The sequence below is a fragment of the Pristis pectinata genome, chromosome 3 (assembly GCF_009764475.1).
Source record: "Pristis pectinata isolate sPriPec2 chromosome 3, sPriPec2.1.pri, whole genome shotgun sequence".
In the NCBI taxonomy this organism is placed as follows: domain Eukaryota; kingdom Metazoa; phylum Chordata; class Chondrichthyes; order Rhinopristiformes; family Pristidae; genus Pristis; species Pristis pectinata.
In genome coordinates, this window is record NC_067407.1 from 69,125,051 (window position 1) to 69,149,555 (window position 24,505).

Below are 24,505 nucleotides of genomic sequence, written 5' to 3' on the forward strand. Positions count from 1 at the left end.
TATGCTTTGGGGCTTGAGTGATCTGAAAGTTTGTGTAGGCATTACCACCTTTTTTGATCTTGGGGTAATCTGCTTGGAATAGGACTCAGGTTCAGTCTGAACTGTCCCCACAGATCTTAACTGTTGAAACCTTTTATAGCAAAGAATGAACCTTCATTATCAACGCTATATAGCAGAATCTGACAACGCATCCACCTCACAAACCTTGATCCCTATTCAGTGGATCAGGATCCTGAAAATCTCTACTGAAATTATTTATGGTCCTTGAAGACTCCATATCCATTCTTCAGCACTTTTCTCTCTCTCCTTTTCCACAATCTTCTGAATATTATGCTCTGGCATTCAATGTACTGAAGAGCAACTGTTAAAATTGCAAGAGCTGCCTCATTCTTGAAAAACCCCAGAATGAAAGGCAACAGGATAAGATACCAGAAGACTGCAAAGACAGCTTGTTTGATTATACTTTTCCTAATCCCATGTAATACTTGAAACATGCGACTTCTGGGTGGATGAAATGAGCCCATGTTTTGCCCACGACACACCATGTAAACAAAATGTAACTTTTAAGAGGTTTCCAAGGTGCTGTTTAACCTTTACTCGATCAGAAGAATCATCCTTTGAGGAAGGAGAAGCAGAGTACAGGGTATAAAGGTAGAAAGGTGGATGGGCTAAAGTGCATTTACTTAAATGCAAGAAGTATCAGGAATAAGGGTGATGAACTGAGAGCTTGGATAAGTACATGGGATAATGATATTGTGCCTCTTGCAGAGACTTGACTGTCACCAGGGCAGGAATGGATATTGAATATTCCTGGTTTTCAGTGTTTTAAAAGGGATTGGGGGGGGTAGAAGAAGAGGAGGGGTGGCAATACTGGTCAGGGATACTATTACATCTGCAGAAAGGGTGGATAATGTAGAAGGATCCTCTCTAGAGTCAGTATGGGTGGAAGTTAGGAACAAGAAAGGAACTGTTACTCTACTGGGAGTATTCTATAGGCCCCATAGTAGCAGCAAGGATACGGAGGAGCAGATTGGGAGGCAGATTTTGGAAAGATGCAAGAATAACAGGGTTGTTATCATGGGAGACTTCAACTTCCCAAATATTGATTGGCACCTGCTTAGTGCCAAAGGTTTAGACAGGGCAGAGTTTGTTAAGTGTGTCCAGGACAGATTCCTGTCACAGTATGTTGACAAACCGACTAGAGGGAATGCCATATTAGATCTAGTATTAGGTAATGAACCGGGTCAGGTGACAGATCTCTTGGTGGGTGAGCATTTGAGGGACAGTGACCACTGCTCCATAATCTTTTGCATTGTCATGGAAAAGGATAGGAGCAAAGAGGACGGGAAGATATTTAATTGGGGAAAGGCAAATTATGAGGCTATAAGGCTACAACTTGAGTGTGTAAATTGCGATTACATTTTTGAAGGGAAATGTACTATGGAGATGTGGTCGTTTTCAGATATCTCTTGCAGGATGTTAGGGATAAATTTGTCCCGGTGAGGCAGAGAAAGAATGGCAGGGTGAAGGAACCATGGGTAAAAAGAAAGGTGGAACAACTAGTTAGGAAGAAGGCGGCAGCACACATAAGGTGTAAGCAGCAAGGATCAGATAGGGCTCGTGAGGAATATAGAGTAGCAAGGAAGGAACTTTAAGAAGGGGCTGAGGAGAGCAAGAAGGGGACATGAAAAGGCTTTGGCGAGTAGGGTTAAGGAGAATCCCAAGGCTTTTTTCTCTTATGTGAAGAGCAGAAGGATGACGAGAGTAAAGGTAGGACCGATTAGGGACAAAGGTGGGAAGTTGTGCCTGGAAGCTGTGGACGTGGGCGAGGTTCTCAATGAATACTTCTCTTCAGTATTCACCAAAGAGCGGGGTCTTGATGACACTGAGGACGGTGTTGGTAAGGTTAATGTTCTAGAGCATGTAGATATCAAGAGAGAGGATGTGTTGGAGCTGTTAGAAAATATTAGGACAGATAAGTCCCCGGGGCCTGACAGAATATTCCCCAGGCTGCTGTGCGAGGCGAGGGAGGAGATTGCTGAACCGTTGGCTAGGATCTTTGAGTCCTCATTGTCCATGGGAATGGTACCGGAGGATTGGAGGGTGACAAATGTTGTCCCCTTATTCAAATAAGGCAGTAGGGATAGTCCAGGGAATTACAGACCGGTGAGCCTTACATCTGTGGTGGGCAAGCTGTTAGAAAGGATTCTAAGAGATAGGATCTATGAGCATTTAGAGAATCATGGACTGATTAGGGACAGCCAACATGGCTTTGTGAAGGGAAGATCTTGCCTCACAAGCCTGATAGGGTTCTTTGAGGAGGTGACCAGGAAGGTTGATGAGGGTAGTGCAGTAGATGTGACCTACATGGATTTTAGTAAGGCATTTGACAAAGTTTCATATGGTAGACTTCTTCAGAAGGTCAGAGGGCAAGGGATCCAGGGAGGCTTGGCCGTGGGATTCAGAATTGGCTTGCCTGTAGAAAGCAGAGGGTTTGTGGTGGAGGGAGTGCATTTAGATTGGAGGGCTATGACTAGTGGTGTCCCACAAGGATTGGTTCTGGGACCTCTACTTTTCGTGATATTTATTAATGACTTGGATGAGGGGGTGGAAGGGTGGGTTAGCAAGTTTACAGACGACACAAAGGTCAGTGGTGTTGTAGATAGTGTGGAGGGCTGTCGAAACTTAGAGAGATATTGATAGGATGCAGAGCTGGGCTGACAAGCGGCAAATGGAATTCAATCCGGAGAAGTGTGAGGTGGTACACTTTGGAAGGACAAACTCCTAGGCGGAGTACAAGGTTAATGGCAGGATTCTGGGCAGTGTGAAGGAGCAGAGGGATCTGGGGGTTCATATCCATAGATCACTGAAAGTTGCCTTACAGATGGATAGGGTAGTTAAGAAAGCTTATGGGATGTTAACTTTCATAAGTTGTGGGATCGAGTTTAAGAGCCATGAGGTAATGATGCAGCTCTACAAAACTCTGGTTAGACCACACTTGGAGTACTGTGTCCAATTCTGGTCGCCTCATTATAGGAAGGACGTGGAAGTGTTGGAAAGGGTGCAGAGTAGATTTACCAGGATGCTGCCTGGATTGAAAAGTATGGATTATGAGGAGAGACTAAGGGAGCTAGGGCTTTACTCATTGGAGAGGAGGAGGATGAGAGGTATACAAAATATTAAGAGGAATAGACAGAGTGGACAGCCAGTGCCTCTTTCCCAGGGCACCAATGCTCAATACAAGAAGGCATGCCTTTAAGGTAATGGGTGGGAAGTTCAAGGGAGATATCAGAGGGAGGTTTTTCCACCCAGAGAGTGGTTAGTGCATGGAATGTGCTGCCTGGGGTGGTGGTGGAGGCTGATATGTTGGTCAAGTTCAAGAGATTGTTAGATAAGCATATGGAGGAATTTAAAATAGGGGGGATATGTGGGAGGAAGGGGTAATTTAAAGGTCGGTACAACATGGAAGGGCCTGTATTGTGCTGTATTGTTCTATGGTTCTATCCAGTGGGCTACAGTTATAATTACAGATAATGACACATACTACCTGAAGCAGAAAACTGTACTTACCATTTCAAATTTTTGCGCTCAGGATTTACCTGGGCTTCATTGTGGAATGCACGCAATTTAGCCACCAGGTCAGTTGAATCCTGAGCTGCATTTACTGCCAGAGTCTTTGGAATAACCAACAGGGCCCGGGCAAATTCAGCAATTGCTAGCTGCTCACGTGATCCCTAAAAGGAAAACAAAAATTTCAAATACTTCAAATATATTCACCAACTTTTGGTCAATGTCTCCAAAATAAACGAGTGACAATTAATCTACTACACATCTTGAAGGTATCAAAAGAGGACACACAACAATTTAAATGGCCAGCAGGAAGGAAAACTAGAAAGCTTTGTATTTTGCCTTTTTACTGGAAATGCTCAAATTAAAATCCATACCAAACTAGTTGCATAGTTCTCCAAGTAGATGGACAGTGCAGCTTCCACTGCACCACCTCCTGGTACTATCGACTTGGACTCAAGAACTCTCTTCACCACACAGAGTGCATCATGGAGGGAGCGCTCCATCTCATCACACATGAAATCATTTGCTCCGCGCAAGATGATGGAAGCAGAAGTACGACTCTTTGTGCTTAAAAACAAGATGAAAAGCCCGATCAATTTGGCAGCATCACTTAACAGGCAAAATTAAATTCAACTCACTTTAAACTTACTACACTAAAGAAAGTGGAAAGCAAGTCACAACTCGTAATGTGTATTTTAGAACTTAACTTATACAAGCACAAATGTTATGCATTCAAGGTACTTAATAGGAAGAATTATCAAACAACACTGAACACTGAGAAACCCAAGGAGATAACAAGGCAGATGAATGAAAAGAAAAACAGGAAGTTTCAGGATGGGGGCAGAGGGGAAGAACTTACAAAGCTTAACAACCAGGCTTCTAAAACTCAGTCATGCACAGGACATCAAAGGTGCACAAAGGGACAGAATTGTACAGCTGGAGGGGGAATGAGTCCATGAGGTAAACTGAATACAAACATAAATTTTAAAAAAACACTGCCGTACGAGGCCCCAAATGTAGAGCAACAGGCCTTGGTACAGAAATAGAATAAACAGGAGCAGGAGGCCCTTCAGACCTGCTCCACCACTCAACACCATCACAGATCCTCCACCAATACTATTCCTCCATTTGCCCCACCTCCTTTAATCCTTTTGTCATGGATTTAATGGCGCGGTGTCCACTGGTTTTTGTGGAAGAGAATTCTGAAGGTTCACCACTCTCTGGGTGAAGATATTTCTCCTGATCCCCCATATCCTGAGGGTGTGATCTCTGGTTCTGGACCCTCCAGCAATCCAGGAGGGAGGAGGTTTAGAGGGGGAATCTTGGAGTCTGGTACACGCTGCCCTGAAGAGGTGGTGGAGGCAGAGACCCTCACAACATTTAAGAACCATCTGAATAAGTACTTGAATAGACAATACATTGAAGGCTACGGACCTAACGTTGATAAATGTGATTAGTGTGGATGGGTACAATGGGCAGCATGGATACAGTGGGGTGAAGGGCTGTTTCTGTGTTGTACAACTTCGTGGCAATGAAAGTTGATAACTTCAAATTTATCTACATTAAACTGCATCTACTCACTTACCCGACTAAACCACACTGCATAGTTTAAATTTCAGATCCCAGCTCTCAGCTTTGTGCTATTGCCATCAGACATTTAGTTCCCTCACCCGATCACTGACATGCCTAGTGAATATTGGGGGTAAATCACTGATCCCTGCAGCATCCCATTAGTCACTGCTGGCCTCACAGAGAAGTTTTATTTCTGATGTTTCCTGTCAACCAATTCTCAATTCATGAAATAAGAAAATGCTGGAAACACTCCACAGGTCAGGCAGCATCTGTGGAGGGAGAAGTATTTCAGGTCAAAGACCCATTGGCAGAATTGGGAAAAAGAATTTTTAAATCATTTTCCCAATTCTTTTTTAAAAAGGTAGTTTTAAGTTGCAGAGAAGGTGGCATGAGGGTTAGACAAAGGTAATATCTGATAATGGAAAGCCAGGGTTAACATCAAATGAGTTAATGAGGCAGTTAGAGGGCAACAGCAGACAAGATGCTTGAAGTGTTGCTAGGTGATGGGGCATGCCCAGCAGGTCAGTCTATACTAATAGAAAGGAAAACTGAACCAGCATCACAGACGGATGACTTGCAGCAGAAGACAAAGTTCTGATACAGAAAGGCAAATACCTAAAGTTGAATTCAATTTAGATCTAGAAGGGTGCAAGGTGCCCATTCAGAAGATGAGGTGTTGTTCCTCAAACTTACACTGGACCTTGTCGTAACAGTGCAGGAGGTTACAGACAGCTAAGTCAGAATGGGACTGGGATGGTGAATTAAAGTGGCCAGCAACAGGAAACTAAGGGTGGGTCCTGCGGATTGAGCGCAGGTGCTCAGTGATCACCTGATAAGTATTTGGTTTCTCCAATGTAGAGGTTCACGTTGTGAACATCCAGTGCAGTAAATTAGATTGGAAGAAGTGCAACTGGATCACTGTTTCAGCTGGAAAGACTGGGTTCTTGGAGGCTGAGAAGAAAAGTCATGATGGCACAAATATTCCATCTCCTACAGTTGCAATCCATGCCAGCACATTACCCCTAATCTCATGTGCTTTAATTCTGCACACGATTCTCTTATGTAGGACCTTATCAAAACCTTCAATCAAAATACACGTCTGCAAGTTCTCCCTTATTTATTTTGTGAGTTGCACCCTCAAAAAAAACTCCAGTATGATTTCCCTTATTCTGTATCCAATCCTGTTAATGCTTTCCAAGTGTTGTGTGATTACAAATTTTACGACAGATTCTAGTATTTTCCTAGGGATGGCTGTTAGAACCAAGACACCAATTTCTGTTGGACACTGCAACCATGCTAGATCTTATCTGAAACTAGATCCACCATCTGCAATTCCCAGAGAGGATAAATGAAGAACACAATCCTGGCAAGGTTCTCCGTACTTCGGAGCAAAGTCATTCAAACCTGCACTGAATGCCACCCAAGCTGAGATTTAAATTGACCCATATTTTGCACTCCTACCAAATTAACTTTAATCTAAATAGTAGGGTGTGGGTTCAACAAATTGGAAAAGTATGGATAAAGTAAAAGGGAAGAAGAGTGCAGGAGAGGTCACTGAAGTCTCCAGAATAAGGCAGAAAGTTTAGAAAAGGATAAGAATTTAACTTCAGACAACATGGAGGCAGATTTGAGAAAGGGGTGGCGGAACACAGGACTGAATGTGTTATATTTGAATGCACGCAGGAAACAAAACAAGGAAGATGAGCTTACAGTGCAGTTAGAAATCAGCAGGTACAATGTTGGGGCATCACAGTCGTGGTTGAAAGAAGATTACAGCTGGGAACTAAAAATCCAAGGATACATATCCTATTGAAAAGACAGGCAGGTAGGCAGAGGGGGTGGGGTAGCTCTGTTGGTAAAAAATGAAATCAAATCCTTAGCAAGAAGTGACAGAGGATCAGAAGATGTAGAATCCTTGTGGGTAGAGTTAAGGAAATGCAAGGGTAAGAAGACCCCAATGGGGGTTGTATACAGTCCTCTGAAAGGTAACAAGGATGTGGGGTACAAATTAGAACAAGAGATAGAAAAGGCATGTAAGAGAGGCAATGTTATGGTGGTCATGGGGGACTTCAATGTGTAGGTAGACTGGGAAAATCAGGTTAGCACTGGATCCCAAGAGAAGGAATTTGTAGAATGCCTACAAGATGGCTTTTTAGAGCAGCTTGTGGCCGAACCCACTAGGGAAAAGGCAATTCTAGGTTTGGTGCTGTGCAATGAACCAGATTTGATTAGGGAGCTTAAGTCAAAAGGAACCCTTAGGAGGCAGTGATCCTAATATGATAGAATTCACCCCCGCAGTTCGAGAGGGAGAAGCTAAAATCAGACGTATCAGTATTACGGTTGAGATCAGTATTACAGTTAAGTAAAGGTAACAACAGAGGAATGAGAGAGGAGCTGGTCAAAGGTCCCTAGCAGATATGACAGTAGAGCAGCAATGGCAGGAGTTTTTGGGAGTAACTCAGAAGACGCAGGATAATTTCATCCCAAAGAAGCCACAGCATTCTAAAGAGAGAATGAGGCAACCGTGGCTGATAAGGGAAGTCAAAGACAGCATAAAAGCAAAAGAGAGGGAATACAATATTGTAAAAACTAGCGGGAAGCTAGAGTGTTGGGAAGCTTTAAAAACCAACAGAACGCAACTAAAAAAGAATAAGGAGAGAAAAAAAATGAAACATGACGTAAGCTAGCTAATAACATAAAAGAGGAAGACACCGGCAACATGCCAGAAATTCGAGAGAATGGGGGGGAGGGGGGAGGTGTGGTGGGTTGGGGGTTGCCAGAACTGAGTGTTGTCGCAATTACTAAGGAGAAGGTGCTTGGGAAGCTGAAAGTTCTGAAGGTGAATAAATCACCTGGACCAGATGGACTACATCCCAGGGTTCTGAAAGAGGTAGCTGAAGAGATTATAGAGACATTGATGGTAATCTTTCAAGAATCACTAGAGTCAGGGATGCTTCCAGAGGACTGGAAAATCACTAACTCTACTCTTTAAGAGAGGGAGACAAAAGACAGGAAATTATAGGCCAGTTAGCCTGACTTCAGTGGTTGGTAAGGTTTTAGAGTCCATTATTAAGGATGAGGTTTCGGGGTACTTGGAAGTACATGACAAAATAGGCCAAAGGGAGATGTTGCCTGACAAGTCTGTTAGAATTCTTTGAGGAAATAACAAGCGGGATAAACAAAGGAGAGACAGTGGATGTTGTTTACTTGGATTTTCAGAAGGCCTTTGATAAAGCGCCGCACATGAGGCAGCTAAACAAGTTATTTACTAGCATGGATAGAAGGCTGGCTGACTGGCAAAAGGCAAAGAGTGGGAATAAAGGGGGCCTTTTCTGGTTGGCTGCTATAGGCGAGTGGTGTTCCACAGGGGTTGGCATTGGGTCCGCTATTTTTCATGTTATATGTTAATGATCTGGATGACAGAATTGATGGCTTTGTGGCTAAGTTTGCGGATGATAGAAAGATAGTGGAGGGGCAGTTAGTGTTGAGGAAGCAGGGAGTCTGCAGAAGGGCTTGGATAGGTTGGGAGAATGGGCAAAGAAGTGGCAGATGGAATGCAGCGTAAGGAAGTTTACGGTCATGCACTTTGGTAGAAGAATTAAAGGCATAGACTATTTTCTAAGTGGGGAGAGAATTCAGAAATCGGACGTGCAAAGGGACTTGGGAGTCCTAGTGCAGGATTCCCTAAAGGTTAACTTGCAAGTTGAATCGGTAGTAAGGAAGACAAATGCAATGTTAGCATTCATGTTGAGAGGACTAGAATATAAAGGCAAGGATGTAACGCTGAGGGTTTATAAGGCATTGGTCAGACCACATTTGGAGTATTGAGAGTAGTTTTGGGCCCCATATCTAAGGAAGGATGTGCTGATGTTGGAGAGGGACCAGAGGAGGTTTACGAGCATGATCCCAGGAATGAAAGGGCTAACTAATGAGAAGCGTTTAATGGCTCTAGGCCTCTATTCGCTGGAGTTCAGAAGGATAGAAGGATGAGGGGGGATCTCATTGAAACCTACCAAATATTGAAAGGCCTGGGTAGAGTGGACGTGGAGAGGATGGTTCCAATAGTGGGAGAGTCTAGGACCAGAAGACATAGCCTCAGAATAAAAGGACGCCCCTTTAGAACAGAGATGAGGAAGTATTTCTTTAGCCTGAGGCAGGTGAATCTGTGGGGTTCATTGCCACAGACGACTGTGGAGGCCAAGTCATTGGATATATTTAAAACAGAGGTTGATAGGTTCTTGATTAGTAAGAATGTCAAAGGTTACGGGGGGGGTGGTGGGAGGCAGCAGAATGGGATTGAGAGGGAACAATAGATCAGCTATGACTGAATGGCAGAGCAGATTTGATGGGCCAAATGGCCTTATTCTGCTCGTGTCTTATGGTCTACTATCCTAAAATGCCACTCTCAGCTTCCATAGAGTCATACAGCATGGAAACAGGCCTTTCAGCCCCAACTCATCCATGCCGAATGTGTTGCCCAGTGAGCTAGTCCCATCTGCCTATGTTCGGCCCATAGCCTCTAAACCTCTCCTATCCACGTACTTACCTAGATGGCTTTTGAATGTTGCTAATGTGCCCGCCTCAACCACTATTTCTGGCAGTTCATTCCAAATACACACCATGAAGAAGCTGCCCCTGATGACCCCTTTAAATCTCTTGCTTCTGATCTTAAACCTATGCCCTCTTGTTTTTAGCAACCCCTCCCTGGGAAAAAGACTATGTGCTTTCACCATCTATGCCCCTTATGATCTTATATACCTCTAACAGGTCACCCCTCAATCTCCTACGTTCCAGGGAATAAAGTCCTAGTCTACACAACCGCTCCTTGTAACTCAAGTCCAGGCAACATGCCAGTAAAACTTTATTGCACTCTTTCTAGTTTAACATTATTTTTTCTCTCACAGGGTGACCAAAATGGTATACAGTACTCCAAGTGAGGCCTCACCAACGTCTTATATAACTGCAATATAACTTCCAAACTCCTATACTCAATGCCCCAACCGATGAAGGCCAGCGTGCCAAATGCCTTCTTCACCACCCTGTCTACCTGTGACACTGCTTTCAGCAAACTATGTACTTGCACTTCCATTGGAACAGTAATTGCTATCAATTTCAGAAAGGGTAACCATATTCTCTATGTATGCAATTACTAAGAAGCACTAACATTCTTTTGATTATAGTTAGCTTTATAGTTGAAATCATTCCTCTCCACCCCACGTGCACCCCCCGCCCCCCCCCCCCCACATAATGAACAGGCTGATCAACCATGGAAACCAAGACAGCCACGTTATACTGTATATACCTGTCCAATGTTCATTGATATTTCCATTTTAATAAATGGAAATAAAAAAAAGCTACACAGATGCTGGAAATCTTAAATACAAATCAAGAAATTATAGGCCAGTGAGCCTCACATCAGTGGTAGGGAAGTTACTGGAGAAGATTCTTAGGGATAGGATTTACATGCATTTGGAAAACCATGGCCTGATTAGGGACAGTCAGCAAGGCTTTGTACGGGACATGTCACCTCGTATAAACTTGATTGAGTTCTTTGAGGAGGTGACAAAGGTGATTGATGAGGGTAGAACAGTCTGCATGAATTTTAGTAAGGCATTTAACAAGGTCCCTCATGGTAAACTGATCCCGAAGGTTAAGATGTATGGGATTTACAGTGACTTGATAGATTGGATTTAGAATTGGCTGGCCCATAGAAGACAGAGAGTAGGGGTGGAATTGTGTTATTCTGGCTGGAGATGCATGACCAGCAGTGTTTCGCAGGGATTGGTGCTGGGCCCTTTGTTGTTTGGTGTGTATATATATATCAGTAAGATTGCAGATCAACTCCCTAAAAATGGCTACTCAAGTAGATAGGGTGGTAACGAAGACATATAGCATGCTTGTCTTCATTGCTCTCATACACAATGTCCCGACCAATGAAGTCATGTTGCAGTTATATAAAACTGGTTCAGCCGCACTTGGAGCATTCCCAGTGAAGGAAGAACGAGAGCAGGACACATGGGTGTTTCTCAGCCAACACACAATATGCGGAGTGGCTGCCTTCAGTTGTATGCTTAATGACAGGCTTGCTACCTGAACAACTCATTGTACCGACTACATGCAAAAGCACAAGGTATGTATCAGTAGAATTCTGGTCGTGGCGGCTTTGCAAAGGGCGCAGAAGAGGTTTACCAGGATGCTGTCTGGTAAACAAACTTGAGTTGTTTTCTCTGGAGCATTGGAGGCCGAGGGGAGACCTGATAGAGATTTATAAGATTATGAGAGGCAAAGATAGGGTAGACAGAATCTTTTTCCCAGGGTAGAAATGTCAAGTAGTAGAAGACATGCATTTAAGGTGAAGGGGGAAAGTTTGAGAGAGATGTGCGGGGCAAGTTTTGATTTTTTTGTTACATGGAGAGTGGTAGGTGCCTGGAATGCACTACTGGGGGTAGTGGTGGAAGCAGATACAACAGTAGAGTTTACGAGGCTGTTAGATAGACACATGAATATGCAGGGAATGAAGGGATATGGATCATGTACAGGACAGTGGGAGCTGCATTCCCAGTGTTGGGATCTGCTGGTCTACATTCCCAGTGAAGGAAGATGGGAACAGGACACATGGGTGTTTCTCAGCCAGCACACACACTATGTGTGGAGTGGCTGCCTTCAGTTGTACACTTAATGACAAGCTTGCTACCTGAACAACTCATTGTACCGACTACATGCAAAAGCACAAGGTATGTATCAGACCATGTCATTACTATTAACACAACAGCAGTGCCTTAGTTATACATGGTTGAATTTTCTTTATCCCACGCGTATAACTGGTCACACTATTGATAAGTGTGGCAGCAAATAAATGGGAGGTCCTGAACCAAATATCACAAATAATCCCTCAGATTAAAATTAGAAACAAATATTGAAATTGACTGGAATAATCTGGACACTGCCATGTCCATAAAGCACCTGGTAGGACTAAGTAGCAAGGTCAAAGAATGTACTTTGGTGCGACACTACGGGAACACACAGTCTACAGTTTTGTTCTCCTTAACTGATTCAGAATAAGGGGTATGTAGGAAGTGATGAATATCTGGAATTCCCTACTCAGGAAGGCTGTAGAGGCTCAATGATTTAATTCATTTAGAATGGGGATTGATAGATTGCTGGATATTGAGGAAATCAAGGGTCACCAGAACCAGATGTGGGCAAGGTGCAACTGGTATTGGTTAAGGAGCTCCACTATTTGGATCCAGTGATGAAGGGATCACAATTTGTTTCTGAGTTAGGATCATGTATGACTTGAGGGAATATTTCAATAACTAGTCCTCTGAGGTGGAAGATGTCATGGTCTCCAGAAACTACTGCAGAGGTCTTGGAGAGGTTTATCTGCAGTTTTCGTGTGCCTTTGGTGGAGGGAGTGAATGTGTAGTGTGGTAGATGGTGTGCCTTTCAATTAGACAGCTTTTTCCTGGATGGTGCGAAGCTTCTTGGATGAATTTGGAGTTTGATTCATCCAGACAAGGAGAGTATTCTTTCAGAATCCTGACTTGTGCCTTGTGGTTGGTGGCAAGTATTTGTGGTGTCAGGAAGTGACTTGCTTGCCACAGGATGTCCAGCTTCTGACCTGCTCTTGTAACAACATTATGCGTATTTCCAGATCAATGAAATTTCCGGTAAATAGTGCTTCCCATGAAGATGATAGGGAACTTGGTGATGGTATTGCATATTGTGAGGAGATAAGCTCTTTCGTTGGAGATTGTCATCACCTACAAGTTGTCTGGCAGAAATAATACTCACCATTTATCAGACATTGTGGACTGCTTCATTATCTGAGGAATTGTGAATGAACTGAACACTTTGATATCACTTTCAATGGAGAGAAGATTATGGTGAAGCAGCCAAAGATGGTTAAATCCCAGACACTATCTTGAGGGAATCCTGTCGGGATGTCCTTGGGCTAAGTTGATGTCCAGCAACCATAACTGTACTCCTTGGTGCTAGATGCAATTCATGTCAATGCAGCTAAATTTACTGCTAATACAAAGCTGGGTGCCAGTGCGAAGAAGATGCAGAGAAGCTTCAAAGAGATAAGGGCAGACTAAGTGAATGAGTAAGAATGTGCCAGATGGATATTAAGTGGAAATATGAGGTTAATCAGTTCAGTTGAAAATATGGAAAAATGTTATGTTAAGAGGGACCTGGGTATCTTTGTACACATTACCAAAAATGAACTTGGAAGCTAGAGGAGTGATATATTTGTGATGGAGGGAGTGTAGCACAGGCTCACCAGGTTAATTCCTGGGACTGTGGGTTTATTCTATGAGAAAAGACTGGGTTTTGTTCTTTCAAGAGTTGAGAAGAATGGGGGGTGATCACATGCAAACAAAAAATCCTTTAAAGGCTAGGTGGAGAGTTGATGTTTCCCCTCGCTGAAGTGTCTTGAACCAGAGATCACAGGCTCTAAATAAGGAGTTCGCCATTCAGGACAGATATGAGAAATTCCTTCACTGAGAGAGTACTGAGTGTTTGGAATTCACTACTGATGAAGGCTGTGGAGGCTCAGTCACCAAGTTTATTTCAGATGGAGACAGATTTTCTTTACATAGAGAGATTGAGAAGATTTGTGAATATGGAGGAATTCTGGACTGAGTTGAAATATCAGCCACCATCTTACCGAATGGCAGAGTAGGCATGATAGAACATAGAACAGTACTGCACAGAAACAGGCCCTTTGGCTCACAATGTTGTGCCAAAGTAACTAAACTAGTAATTAAATGCCTCATGAAACTAATCCCTTCGGTCTACACAATGTCCATACCCCTCCATTCTCTGCACATTCATGTGCCTATTTAAAAGCCTCAAACACCTCTATCGTTTCTGCTTCCACCACCACCACGGCAGTGCATTCCAGACACCTGCCACTGTGTAATAAAAACTTGTCCCACATACCTTTTGAACTTACACCCCCCCCCACCTGAAATGTATGCCTTCTAGTACTGGACATTTCAACCCTGGGAAAAAATACCGGCTGTCTATCTATACCTCTCATAATCTTATAAACTTCCATCAGGTCTCCTCTGAGCCTCCACCGCTCCAGAGAAAACAACCCAAGTTTCTCCAACCTCTCCTTAAAGCATATGTCTTCTAATCCAGGCAGCATCCTCTTTTGAACCCTCTCCAAAGGCTCCACATCCTTCCTATGATGGGGTAACCAAAACTGAATGCAATACTCCAGATGCAGCCTAACTAGAGTTTTATAAACCTGCAACTCCCTGACTCACGAACTCAGTGCCCCAACTTATAAAGGCAAGCATGCCATACATCTTCTTTACCACCATATCAACCTTTGCAGCCACTGTCAGGGAGCCATGGACTTGGACCCCAAGATCCCTCTGTAGATCAACACTGTTAAAAGTCCTGCCATTGAGAGGGCGGGGAGAGAGGGGGAGAGAGGGGGAGAGAGGGGGAGAGAGGGGGAGAGAGATAGGGAGAGAGGGAGAGAGGGGAGAGAGGGGTAGAGAGTGGGGGAGAGAGGGGGAGAGAGGGGGAGAGAGGGGGAGAGAGGGGGAGAGAGGGGGAGAGAGGGGGAGAGAGGGGGAGAGAGGGGGAGAGAGGGGGAGAGAGGGGGAGAGAGAGAGACAGTTTTAATCACAAACAGCAGACGTCCCAGTAGGGATCCCTGTGCAACGCTGCTTGCCTTGGACCTTCACCCACAATAAGTCCCATCAACCACTACCTCTGCCTTCTATGGGCAAGCCAATTCTGAATCCAAACAGCCAAGTCCTGTGGGTCCCGTGCATCTTTAATCTTCTGGTTGAGCCCACCATGAATGTCCTTGTCAAATGCCTTACTAAAATCCATGTAGACAACATCCACAGCTCTGCCTTCCATCACCTCTTCGAAAAACTCAATCTGGTAAGACATGACTTGCTCCGCACAAAGCCATGCTGACCGTCTCTAATCAAGCCATGGTTTTCCAAATGCTCATAAATCCTATCCTTAAGAATACTCTCCAATAGCTTCCCTATGGCTGTAGGGCCCCCTCCTGCTTCTATTTCTTATTTTAATGTGCCTGACTTCCCCTTTGCTCGAAGTTTCCAGTGCTCTAGCAATACACAAAAGCATAGGAGTAGGCCGCTCGGCCCCTCAAGCCTGTCCCACCATTCAATTATGATCATGGCTGATATACGTTGGCCTCAACTCCCCTCCTGTGCCAGTTTCCCATAACCGTCAATTCACAGGTCTTTCAAAAATCTACCTCCACCTTAAATATTTTTAATGATCTAGTCTCCACAACATGACAGATGCAAGACAAGATGGGAAAATGCCAAGTTATCCACTTTGCATAAACCAGAAGAGCGGAGTCTTTTTCAAATCGTTAGAGAGCAAGATGATGTTGAACAGGGGTCACTGTAAGCCAACGTGTAGGTGCAGTAAGCAATTAGGAAGGCATTTTGGCCTTTACTGAGAGTGGATTTGAATATAGGAATATGCAATTGTACGATGACTTGGAGAAACTGCATCTGGAGTTTCATGCAAACATCAGAAGAAATATTCAAAGCAAACGGACTTTGATTAAAAAAAATCCCTCATTTACACAAACAAAACAAAATCCAGGGTATAAAGTTCAAAAGATACATTCTTTCCCACCAGGTACTTACTTCTTAATCAGAATTAGTTCATCATCACATATTCTTTCTTGAACCACTTCTTCAGCCTGGCCTAACATGGAAGCTTCAAATGTCTCCTCTCCTTCCAGGTTTGTCAGTGTTGAACACATTGTTGCTACAAACAAGGGGAAGAGTTGAAGACTGCCTTTAATCAATGCAGCAATATATAAATTGCATCATTAAAAATGTAGATAGACAAACAAATTATTCCTTTCATAAAAATGAAGAACACAATGCCACATAAGATCTCGCAGCTCTAAGAAGGTCACGGGTTCTGATTGCCACACTAGAAGAAGGTGATTGCATTGGAAGGGGCGAGAGAGATTTCTGAGCACATTGCCCGCAATGCAGCGTTTCAGCTATGAGAGACAAGATAGATTGGGTTAATTTATTTTTGAAGGCGGCAGAGAGGGGACAGGGTCTGATTGAAGCCACAGAACACTACAGCACAGAAAACAGGCCATTCGGCCCTTCTAGTCTGTGCTGAAACTTTATTCCGCTAGTCCCATTTACCTGCACCCAGTCCATAACCCTCCAGACCTCTCCCGTCCATGTATCTATCCAATCTATTCTTAAAACTTAAGAGTGAGCCCGCATTTACCACATCAGATGGCAGCCCATTCCACATTCCCACCACTCTCTGAGTGAGGAAGTTCCCGCTAAACCTTTCCCCCTTCACCCTTAAAGCCATGTCCTCTTGTACTTATCTTTCCTACTCTAGGTGAAAAGAGCCTACTCGCATTTACTCTGTCTATACCCCTCATAATTTTGTAAACCTCTATCAAATCTCCCCTCATTCTTCTACACTCCAAGGAATAAAGTCCTAACCTGTTCAATCTTCCCCTGTAACTCAACTCCTGAAGACCCGGCAACATTCTAGTAAATCTTCTCTGTACTCTTTCAATCTTACTGATATCCTTCCTATAGTTAGGTGACCAGAATACTCCAAATTTGGCCTCACCAATGTCTTATACAACCTCACCATAACATCCCAACTCCTATACTCAATACTTCGATTTATGAATGCCAGGATGCCAAAAGCCTTCTTTACAACCCTGTCTACCTGTGACGCCACTTTCAGGGAATTATGTATCTGAACTCCCAGATCCCTTTGTTCCTCCGCACTCCTCAGTGCCCTACCATTTACTGTGTATGTTCTACCTTGATTTGTCTTTCCAAAATGCAACACCTCACACTTGTCTGCATTAAATTCCATCTGCCATTTTCTGGCCCATTCTTCCAGTTGGTCCAGATCACTCTGCAAGCTTTGAAAGCCTTCCTCACTGTCCACAACGCCTCCAATCTTAGTGTCATCACTAAACTTGCTGATCCAATTTACCACATTATCATCTAGATCACTGATATAGACAAAAAATAACAATGGTCCCAGCACAGATCCCTGAGGCACACCACTAGTCACAGGCCTCCAGTCTGAGAAACAATCATCCACTACCACTCTCTGTCTTCTCCCACACAGCCAATTTCGAATCCAGTTTACAACCTTTCCATGGATACCTAGTGTCTGAACCTTTTGAACTAACCTCCCGTGTGCGACCTTGTCAAAGGCCTTACTAAAGTCCATGTAGACAACCATCCACAGCCTTTCCTTCATCTACTTTCTTGGTAACCTCCTCAAAAAACTCTACAAGATTCATTAAACACGATCTACCATGCACAAAGCCATGCTGACTATCCTTATGCAGCCTTTGGCTGTCCAAATACTTGTATATCCGATCTCTCAGAACACCTTCCGATAATTTACCTACTACTGATGTCAGGCTCACCAGCCTGTAATTACCTGGCTTACTTTTAGAGCCTTTTTTAAATAACGGAACAACATGAGCTACCCTCCAGTCCTCCAGCACCGCACCCGTGGCTAAGGGCATTTTAAATATATCTGCCAGGGGCCCTGCAATTTCTACACTAGTCTCTCTCAAGGTCCAAGGAAATATCTTGTCAGGCCCGGGGGATTTATCTACCTTTATTCGCTGTAAGGCAGCAAGCACCTCCTCCTCTTTAATCTCTATATGTTCCATGACACTACTGCTTGTTTCCCTTCTTTCCATATACACTATGCCAGTTTCCCAAGTAAATACTGATGCAAAAAAAACGGTTTAAGATCTCCTCCATCTCCTAAGGCTCACACATAGATGACTACCCTGATCTTCTAGGGGACCAATTGTGTCCCTTACTATCCTTTTACTCTTCATATACTTGTAGAAACCCTTCAGGTTTACCTTCACATTATCTGCCAAAGCAACCTCATGTCTTCTTTTTGCCTTCCTGATTTCATTTTTTTTTAGTGTTTTCTTACTTTTTCTATACTCTTCAACTACCTCATTTGTTCCTAGTTGCCTATACCTGCTATACCCCTCTCTCTTTTTCTTAACCAGATCGCCAATATCCCCTGAAAACCAAGGTTCCCTATGCTTGTTAACTTTGCCTTTAATCCTGGCAGGAACATGCAAACCCCGCACTCTCAAAATTTCGCCTTTGAAGGCCTTCCACTTACTGAACACATCCTTGCCAGAAAACAACTTATCCCAATTCACTCTTCCTAGATCCCTTCTCATTTCCACAAAATTGGCCTTTCTCCAATTTAGAACCTCAACTCAGGGACCAGACCTATCCTTATCCATAATTAACTTGAAACTAATGATATTATGGTCATTGGAGATCAAGTATTGCATTCTCTCTCGTTGGTACCTCTATATATTGATTTAGAAAACTTTCCTGAACACATTTGACAAACTCCAAGCCATCCAGCCCTTTCACAGTGTGGGAGTCCCAGTCAATATGTGGAAAGTTAAAATCCCCTACTATTACAACTTTCTGTTTCTTACATCGGTCTGCTATCTCTCTACAGATTTGTTCCTCCAATTCTCTCTGACTATTGGACAGTCTATAATACAACCCTATTAGTGTGGTCACACCTTTCCTGTTCCTCAGCTCCACCCATATGGCCTCTGCAGACGAGCCCTCCGGGCTGTCCTGCCTATGCACAGCTGTGATATTTTCCCTGACGAGTAATGCCTCCCCCTCTATCACATCTGAAACAACTGAACCCTGGAACATTAAGCTGCCAGTCCTGCCCCTCCTGCAACCAAGTCTCACCAATAGCAATAATGTGGTAATCCCATGTGCCAATCCATGCCCTACCTGCCTTACCTACAATACTCCTTGTATTGAAATAGATGCACCTGAGAACATCTCTATCATGTACAAGCCTTTGACTTCTGTCAATACCTGCAGTCCTCGCATGACCTTTTTCCTCCTCCACCTCACTATCTGCTCTAACACTCTGGTTCCCCTCCCCCTGCAAATCTAGTTTAAACCCCTCTGCGCCCCCCCCCCCCCCCCCGAGCAGCACTAGCAAACCTACCCGCAAGAATGTTAGTCCCCCGTTCCTTGAAAGGAAGCCCTCCTTCCTGCACCAATTCCTTAGCCACGTATTTAGCTGCATGATCCTCCTATTTCTAGCCTCACTAGCTCGTGGCACAGGTTGAGATTGCAACTTTGGAGGTCCTGTCTTTCAACCTTGCACTTAATTCTCTAAACTCTTTGCAGGACCTCCTCCTCTTTCCTATCCACGTCATTGGTCCCTACGTAGACCACGACATCTGGCTGCTCACCCTCCCTTGTGAGAATATCGAGAACTTGATCCAAGATATCACAGACCCTGGCACCAGGGAGGCAACAGACCATCCAGGATTCTCAATCTCTCCCACAGAACCTCCTATCTGTCCCCCTAACTATCGAATCCCCTATCACTACTGCTTTCTTCTTTTCCCTCCTTCCTTTCTGAGCCGAGGGTCCCGTCTCGGTGCCAGAGACAAGACCACTGCAACTTGTCCCTGGTAGGTCATCCCCACCAGCAGTATCCAAAATAGTATACTTATTGTTGATGGGAACAGCCACGGGGGTGCTCTGCTCTTTCAGTCTATACCCCCTTCCTTTTCCTGGCAGTCACCCAGCTACCTACCTCCTGACTTTTAGGGGTGACTATCTCCCTGAAACTCCTGTCTATTTCTGCCTCTGCCTCACAAATGATCTGGAGTTCATCCAGCTCCAGTTCCCTAACTCAGTTTGTCAGGAGCTGCAGCTGGATGCACCTTTTACAGGTGTAGTCATCAGGGACAAGTGTGCCGTCCCTGAGTTCCCACATACTGCATACAGAGCACTCAACTGCCCTAACTGCTGCCTTCATTTCTTACTCCTGTTAATTAAATTAAAGGAACTTACCCCGCCTTACCTCAATGGGAGCAAGCTCGTCCTCAGCCTCTCGAGCCAAAGCGTCAAAGCTCCACTCCTACCCTGAGCCACTCACACACTGGCCACTCCTCTTCAGTTACCCCTCCTTATATTTGTCCCTGCCAATTATCTCAAGTACTCATTCCCTCTAATCAACACTCTGTTTTAAATACTCAGCCCCTACCTGAGAGGGACCCACTGCTCTAACAGCTCCCGGGCCAATATGAGGGGCACAGATAGATAATGAGGAACTCTCCTTAGCAAGGATTTCTATAACCAGAGGACAGAAGATTAAAGCAAAGGTAGGAGATTTAGAGGGGTTTCGAGGAAGAGTTTTTCGTACCTAAAGGGTTGCTGAAATCTAGAACACAGTGCCTGAGGGGGTGGTGGAAGCAGAGTCTCACAAAATAGTTAACAAGATAAACACCTCAAACACCATGGCATTGAGGCCTACAGGCCAAGTGCTAGGAAATGGGATCAGTTGGTATGATGGCCAGCATGGAAATGGTGGGCTGAAGGGCCTGTTTCTGTACTGGATAGCCAAGGGTCTGCCAAGATTTTGTAACTACCTTTCAAAAACTTACTCTTAGTCATAGTCATGGAGCAATACAGCATGGATACAGGCCCTTCAGCCCAAAGAATCCATAGCAACCACAGTACCCACCCAGCGATTCCCTATTTCCCTCGTTCAACCTGTATCCCCCTAAGCCACTCCCCTCCATGTATCTATCCAAGTGCTTCTTAAGTGATACTATTGTACCTGCCTCAACCACTTCCTCTGGCTGTTCCATATACTCGCCACCCTCTGTAATGAAAAAGTAGCCCCTCAGGTCCCTTTTAAATCTTTCCCCTCTCACCCTAAATCTGTGCCTCCTAGATTTGGACTCCCCTAACCCAGGGTAAAAGATTGTTAACATCCATCTCATTTATGCCTCTCATAATTTTTAACATTTCTCTAAGGTCACCCCTCATTCTCCTCTGTTCCAAGGAATAAAGACCTAGCCTGGCCAGCCTCTCCCTATAACTCAAGCACGGTATAAAACTATACACAGTACTCCAAGTGCGGCCTCACCAACAACTTATACAACTGCAACAAAATGTCCCAGCTCCTATACTTGATGCCCTGATGAAGCTCAGTGTGCTAAACGCCCTTTTCACCACCCTGTCTCCCTGTGATGCCGCTTTCAACGAACTATGCGCTTTATTCCCAGGTCCCTCTGTTCTATTACACTCCCTAGTGCCCCACCAGTCATAGTACAAGTCCTATACTGGTTTAACTTTCTAAAATGCATCACCTCACACTTATCTGTTTGCCACTCCTCGGCCCACTTCCCTAACTGATCAAGATCCCCCTGTAATCTACAATAACCTTCTTCACCATCAACAACACCTCCTAATTTTGTGTAATCCGCAAACTTACTGTTCGAGCCTTGTGCAGTCGCATCTAAGTCATTCATATAAATAACAAATAACAAGGGTCCCAACACCAACCCCTGTGGCACACCACTAGTCACCAGCCTCCATTCTGAGAAACAGGAACATTCTGCTCCTGGACTCTTGATATCACACTCTTAAAAACCTCCCATTTGCCATGTGTTCCTTTCCCTTCAAACACGCTGACCCAATCAACCTCTGCTAGATCCTGCCTAATTCCTGCTAAATTAGCCCTGCTCCAGTTTAGGACCCTAATTGTGGGCCTGTCCTATCCTTTTCCATCACTATCTTAAAACTAATAGAATTGCTCCCTGACTGCCACTTCAGTTACCTGCCCTATTTCGTTCCTTAAGAAAAGGTCCAGTATTGCAGGGTCCTCTGTATATTGACTCAGTTGGTCTTCAGCAGGACCATTTCTCTACAACGGAAGTGTAGAGATGGTATCAGATACAGGCGACCCCAAGTCACGGGGGAGTGGGTGTGCTCCTAGGAAACGACCCCATCACCATTTTCCGTAACATGAAGCCCTATCATCTGCACATGTGTCAAGAAATTCAAGTTAAAAAAAAGATATTCTGTATCTGAGAATATTTTGGCAGTGATTTGTATATTCCAACAGGGTGAATTTCTGTACTCTGGGGTTTGCCTGTACACGCAGACAGGCCAACAAACCAGAGAACGGGTCACCTCACCCCTTCCTTTTTATACTATCTCTATCTTTTGGTCCAGATGAAGGGTCTCGACCCGAAACATCGAATGTCCATTTTCCTCCACAGATGCTGCCTGACTCACTGAGTTCCTCCAGCTTTTTGTGCTCTTACCTCCACTTGCTTTTGCAATTCTCTTTAAATCTCTCTTCAGACATCTGCGCACTGCCATAGCACCAGCATCCACAAAATATTTCAGACACATATCATCTATGCCGCCAGTGGTCAGAATGACATTGGCACCTGTGGCCAGGATTTTCTGGATTCGTTCTTTTGTAATATCAGACTCTCTGTAGGTAAAATACAGAAAGATTAGTACCCATATTGTACATCAAAATGTCAAAAACACACCCCAAAATCCCTCCATATATCAACGCTGTTAAGGGTCCTGCCATTTTCTGTATACTTCCCTCTTAGTTTTGACCTCCCAAAGTGTTACACCTTACACTTGTCTAGATACAAGTCTACCTGCCATTTCTCCCTCCATATTTCCAACTGATCAATATCCTATTGTATCCTTTGACAACCTGCACAGTATACAGGAAATGGAAGGACTATTAGGAGCATTGATATAAGGAGGGAGTCCAAATCCATGGCTCCTTGAAAGTGGCAACACAAGTACATAAGGTGGTAAAGAAGGTGCATGGCATTCTTGTCTGCATCAGTCAGCATACTGCATACAAAAGACAGGAAGTCATATTGTAGCTGGCTAAAACTTTGGTTAGGCCACATTTTGGAGTATTGTGTGCAGTTCTGGTCGCCCCATTACAGGAAGGATGGAAGCTTTGGAGTGGATGCAGACGAGGTTCACCAGGATGCTGCCTGGATTAGAGAGCATGTGCCATAAGGAGAGTTTGGACAAGCTTGGGTGTTTTCTTTTGAGCAGAGGCTGAGGGGAGATCTGATACAAGTTTGTAAAATTATGAGAGGTGCAGATTGGCTAGTTAGTCAGAGTGTTTTTCCCAGGGTAGAAATATTGAATACAGAGGACATAGATTTAAGGTGAGAGGGGCAAGATTTTTTCTTAAACAGAATGGTAGGTGCCTGAAACACACTGTCAGGATTGGTTACAGAAACAGACATGTTAGTGGTGTTTAAGAGGCACTTAGGCACATGAACATGCAGGAAATGGAGGGATTCGGATCATGTGCGGGCAGATAGATTTAGTTTAATTTGGCATCACGGTCGGCACTGTGGGCCTGTTCCTGTGCTGTACTGCTATGTTCTAACTTTCCTCACTATCCACAACTCCACCAATTTTCACGTCACCTGCAAACTTGCTAATGTTACTTTTTGTTCAAGTCAATTATATATATAATTATACATACATACACACACACACACACATACATAGCGGCATGCAAAAGTTTGGGCACCCCTGATCAAAATTTCAATTACTGTGAATAGTTGAGTAGAAGATGAGCTATTCTCCAAAAGTCATGAAGTTAAAGACGAAACATTCTTTTCAATATTTTAAGCAAGATTAGTGTATTATTTTTGTTTTGTACAATTTTAGAGTGAAAAAAAGAAAGGAGCACCATGCAAAAGTTTGGGCACCCCAAGAGATTTGAGCTCTCAGATAACTTTTACCAAGGTCTCAGACCTTCATTAGCTTGATAGGGCTATGGCTTGTTCACAGTCATCGTTAGGAAAGGCCAGGTGATGCAAATTTCAAAGCTTTATAAATACCCTAACTCCTCAAACCCTGTCCCAACAATCAGCAGCCATGGGCTCCTCTAAGAAGCTGCCTAGCACTCTGAAAATTAAAATAAATGATGCCCACAAAGCAGGAGAAGGCTATAAGATAGCAAAATGTTTTCAGGTAACCGTTTCCTCGGTTCATAATGTAATTAAGAAATGGCAGTTAACAGGAACGGTGGAGGTCAAGTTGAGGTCTGGAAGACCAAGTAAACTTTCCGAGAGAACTGCTTGTAGGATTGCTAGAAAGGCAAATCAAAACCCCTGTTTGACTGCAAAAGACCTTCAGAAAGATTTAGCAGACTCTGGAGTGGAGGTACACTGTTCTACTGTGTAGCAACACCTGCACAAATATGACTTTCATGGAAGAGTCATCAGAAGAAAACCTTTCCTGCGTCCTCACAAAATTCAGCGTCAGAAGTTTGCAAAGGAACATCTAAACAAGCCTGATGTATTTTGGAAACAGGTCCTGTGGACCGATGAAGTTAAAATAGAACTTTTTGGCCGCAATGAGCAAAGGTATGTTTGGAGAAAAAAGGGTGCAGAATTTCATGAAAAGAACACCTCTCCAACTGTTAAGCACAGGGGTGGATGGATCATGCTTTG

General features: G+C 44.0%; 1 protein-coding gene across 1 annotated transcript in view; it reads right to left on the reverse strand.

Moving 5' to 3' along the window:
* Positions 1-24,505, reverse strand: part of tcp1 (t-complex 1) — a 54,574-nt gene that overhangs the window by 7,163 nt on the left and 22,906 nt on the right. The window contains exons 8-11 of the mRNA XM_052011387.1: positions 22,316-22,491; positions 15,801-15,924; positions 3,945-4,137; positions 3,571-3,734 (exon numbers count right to left, since the gene is read on the reverse strand). Coding sequence (XP_051867347.1) covers positions 3,571-3,734; positions 3,945-4,137; positions 15,801-15,924; positions 22,316-22,491 — 657 coding nt within the window. The remainder of the gene's footprint in view (positions 1-3,570; positions 3,735-3,944; positions 4,138-15,800; positions 15,925-22,315; positions 22,492-24,505) is intronic.